General features: G+C 32.2%; 1 protein-coding gene across 1 annotated transcript; it reads right to left on the reverse strand.

The window, feature by feature from the left end:
- Positions 1-2,832: 2,832 nt before the first annotated feature.
- Positions 2,833-3,592, reverse strand: LOC120219539 (basic leucine zipper 1-like). Its single transcript, XM_039216366.1, has one exon. It carries the CDS (start codon positions 3,322-3,324, stop codon positions 2,953-2,955), a length of 372 nt encoding a protein of 123 aa, XP_039072297.1. The 5' UTR covers positions 3,325-3,592; the 3' UTR covers positions 2,833-2,952.
- Between the last annotated feature and the right edge of the window lie 432 nt (positions 3,593-4,024).

Consider the following 4,024-nt stretch of genomic DNA (forward strand, 5'->3'; position numbering starts at 1 on the left):
TCCAACATCAATACTTTTCATTTAAATCCCTAAACTTTCAATCTTTTCTGAGATTGGTCACTAAATTATCAAAAATTCTATTTTGGTCATTGACCCGACTTTTGGGATGTTACAATAAACATACTCTGATTTTGGTATAATGTTAGAAAATTAATTAAGACTCGTATGACCCATACAAGGAACTAGTGGACCAATATAAATTTTAAGTTGAGTAAAGTTAACTTCTGAACCATAAATCTATATTTTCCTATTAAGAGTTTATAAGTTAATATTCGTATGAAAATGACTAAAATAGCCTTAGGGTTTAGAAAGGATGCATATTGCTTCTAATGGTGGAATTAGCCCAAGAATTATGATTTGGTCTGATATGACTACCGATTTACTTGTTAAAATTTTCTAATCTATTTGGAAAAGTCCTGAAAGTCAGTCTCTAACCTTTGTGGAGGCACTTAGTCTAAAGTTTCTGATTCCTGAGCAACAACTGAAGACTATTTTACTGAAAGCACTGTATATGACTAAATTTATTAAAATGATATAAATACCTCGATCTTTAAAATGATCAAAATACACTCAAGTTCTAGACTAACCTAAATACCCTCATGACTTGGATTAAGTGAATTACTTTGAATAAATCCTGGGAATATCGTTAAAGCTTTAAATGTTGTAATGAGCATAAGGATTATGGAGTACGACCCAAGTATGTCAGCTACTTCTAATACCCTTACAATACAGAATAAAGTTGAATAAATGTTGTGCGAATACACATGCATCTCCTTGGGATCCAATGCAAGGAATTTAAGAAGATAAATTGTTCAACTTCACAGTGCATTTGAATTAAGGAATCAACATTCGTGAAGTGTTCATGTCAAAGTTATGGGTATATAACACAATGATGAGACCTATGTAGTTCAGTTGGACTTGGGAGTCGAAATTGTTAGAAATCTCGAATACTGCAAATTACTGTTTATCCTTTTTAAGTTTTTTTTACCAAAGTTTCTTCAAGAATCAAAGTGACTAAAATGTCACTATATGTTTGAATATTGGAATCTTTTCTGATATATCTAAAATCTTGAATAGCCCTGATGTCACAGTTCCTTAATACTCTTTCGATGTATCCGAATTCTAAATGGTCTTGATGTACCATCTCTCGAATTCCCGATTTGATGTTTTAATTATCGATCCCTTTAATAGAGATCTCGCTCATGAAACCATTTCAAAATCTACCTAAAGTTCTACTTCCATTTTTGTTAGTACTCATGTGAAATAAATTGGGGCCTTTAGTGTTTTCCATGATCATCTGATTATTTTCTCTTATTTAAAAATGAGATTATTTTCTTTAATTTTAAACATATGACTTTGATATCTGAAATAAAAATGCAATCTTTGATTCCGATTTCCCTGATACAAAATATATATGGATCATGATTTTTTGATATTATCGTTTTACTATTATGGGGATGATTATTATTGGAGGAAGTGTCTCAAGCTTAGTCTATGACTTTTAAGACCTTACTGTAGGCTCTTCTTCTTTGTGCACATGGTAAGTCTTTACCGAAGGCCCCTCCACTTTGTGCACAAGGTAAGTCCTTACCGTATGCCCTTATGCTATAAGTATAAGGTAATTACTGGGTGTACATGTGTGTGTATGGTTCAGGGGAACATACACATTCTGGTATTCGGATGAAAGGCAAAAAGATGATTTTTAAATTAAAATCTATTGCCTCTTTAAATGTTTGTTTTATCGAAATACATGTTTACAATTTGGAACTATATGTATGTTTTCTTTATTCTGATGGAGCACACTAAACTCTTTAACTCAATCTTTGAGATCTATCTTTGTCTAACATCTTCCGATCTAAATACTTCTGAATTTTACTTTGAGGATCTATTAAAATTTCAAGACTTTTCTGGAGTTTGTAGATACTTGTATCACTGAGGATACTTTCACGTATTACCATATATTTGTTTTCCCTTTAACATCTTTTGGTAGTTTTGTATTATTGAGCTTTTCCAAAGCTCACTTTTTTACTTATCATTTCAGGTTAAAAAAAATTATCTTGTGCTTTTATTGACATTAATGGAAATTTCATTGGCGTTACTTATAGAGTACGACGCGTGTAATTAGGGGACATGTAGGTTACAATTTGCTTTTATATTACATTTTGAAACTTGTTTTTATACAGTGTATTATTGAATTCTGTTTCAATATCTGAATTTAAATATATATGTTGAGAATGTTTTATGATTTTAGAATCTTATTGGTTAAAGTTTTATTTTTCACAAAATTTCAGAGCGGGTCACTCCAATGGCCCTTATGTGACACCGTAGATCGGATCAATTTACTCGTATTGATTTAGGGTGTTACATGTAAAATAAAAAATGAAAAAAAATAAAAATAAAAATGAAGTATTGAAATGAGCATACTATCATGAGACCACAATATAAAAGGTTTTAAAAAATTATATGGATTACGATTTAATTATAGAAATTCTAATGTAATTATTAATTAATTTTTAATTAGATTATTTAACTTTCATATAATATCAATCAAATTTAGTAAATAAGATGGAATCTCGCGTGATGATTAAAATTAGTATAATTATATATTGATTCTTATTATTTAATATTCTATTGATTTGAATTTATATTTTTAATTCGATAAATTATAAGTCATAGTCTGATTGAGAGATTTTAAGAGGTTTAAAGTGTTACATTGAGGGTGTGGGTAGCATGAACATTTTGACTCTTTATCCATTTACTTGATGCAAACGCAAAGAGACGAAGAATTGAAAAGGATAATCATAAACGACCTTATCATAAATGGCTTTGAAATTCCGAAAGCAAATCCAAAATACTTAACAATCATTTATTCAATGATTTTCTTTACAAAATGCAAAAGCAAACATCCCGAACCCATGAACATGTGATTCTGTACATTAATAGTTCAACATTTCAGTGGAGGCCATACTTTGGTGGTTCATTAATGTCGACGATTTGATCGCAGAAGCTTCTTCCACTCTGATTCGCCAAATTGGATTGCAGTAATTCCAGCTTCCTTAAATATTGACCCAATTCCATTTGTTGAGCCCTCAAACCGTTGTTTTCACAGTCCAAGGCAACAGTTTTTTGCATCAAAACTTCACATTTCTCAGCGTTGTTATGAATTTCAACCTTCAATGACCCAATCTCGGTGGCCAAATCTTCCAAAAGCTTCTGCTTCTTCATCCGTGATCGTCGAGCCGATTCTCGATTCGATATCATCCGTTTCCGCTTCTTTTCGTCCACGTTCATGCCCCGGGCATCGGCATCGGTCCCCGAACTCATCGTAGGCGGAACGTTGGACGATTTTGCGGATTGAAGGGTTGGAAAGTCTGGTACCTAGGAAGAAGTTATAAAACAAAAGACCAGAACGATGAATACTAATTTTCTTAGTGATTGTCAAAATCTTTTGAGAAAAGCAAATCAACCCAAGATGGAGGAGAAGACATAAAACCAATGAAGAATGACAACCGAAACTGAATGAAAGAAAAGAGTCTGTGAGAATGACGAAAGACAGTTCATATCATAAATCCCTCAAGCTCAGAGTTTTGAAGAGTTCAAATATAAAGTTTGAGGAGGATGAATATTGAAAACAAAAGGTATGTATGTATGTATGTATGTATGTATGTATGTATGTGTATATATATACACAAGTGAAAGGCTTATCTTAAAAATAGAGAAATCAAAAAAGGAAAAATATAACAAAGTTTATCCCATTGGATCAATGAAAAGAATATAAAAAAGAAAAGGAGTCTTCCATGTTGGATCAATGATGGTCAAGAAACGCATGTCATTCAATTACAGTTTATGTACCAAAAAGAAAATTCAATTACACCAAGATTATTGGTCTAATGAGATAAGGCACTAGATCCCTTAAGCAAGTTCAGTGGTTCAAAACCTGGCGTTTGCGAATGGGACAAACTAGGTTGGGAGGGTCGCCTTTGCCTCTGCTGTACCCGATCTAGATTAGTCGGTCAATAGATTA

Source organism: Hibiscus syriacus, unplaced genomic scaffold (assembly GCF_006381635.1).
Source record: "Hibiscus syriacus cultivar Baekdansim isolate YM2019G1 unplaced genomic scaffold, ASM638163v2 tig00000778_pilon, whole genome shotgun sequence".
Classification (NCBI taxonomy): domain Eukaryota; kingdom Viridiplantae; phylum Streptophyta; class Magnoliopsida; order Malvales; family Malvaceae; genus Hibiscus; species Hibiscus syriacus.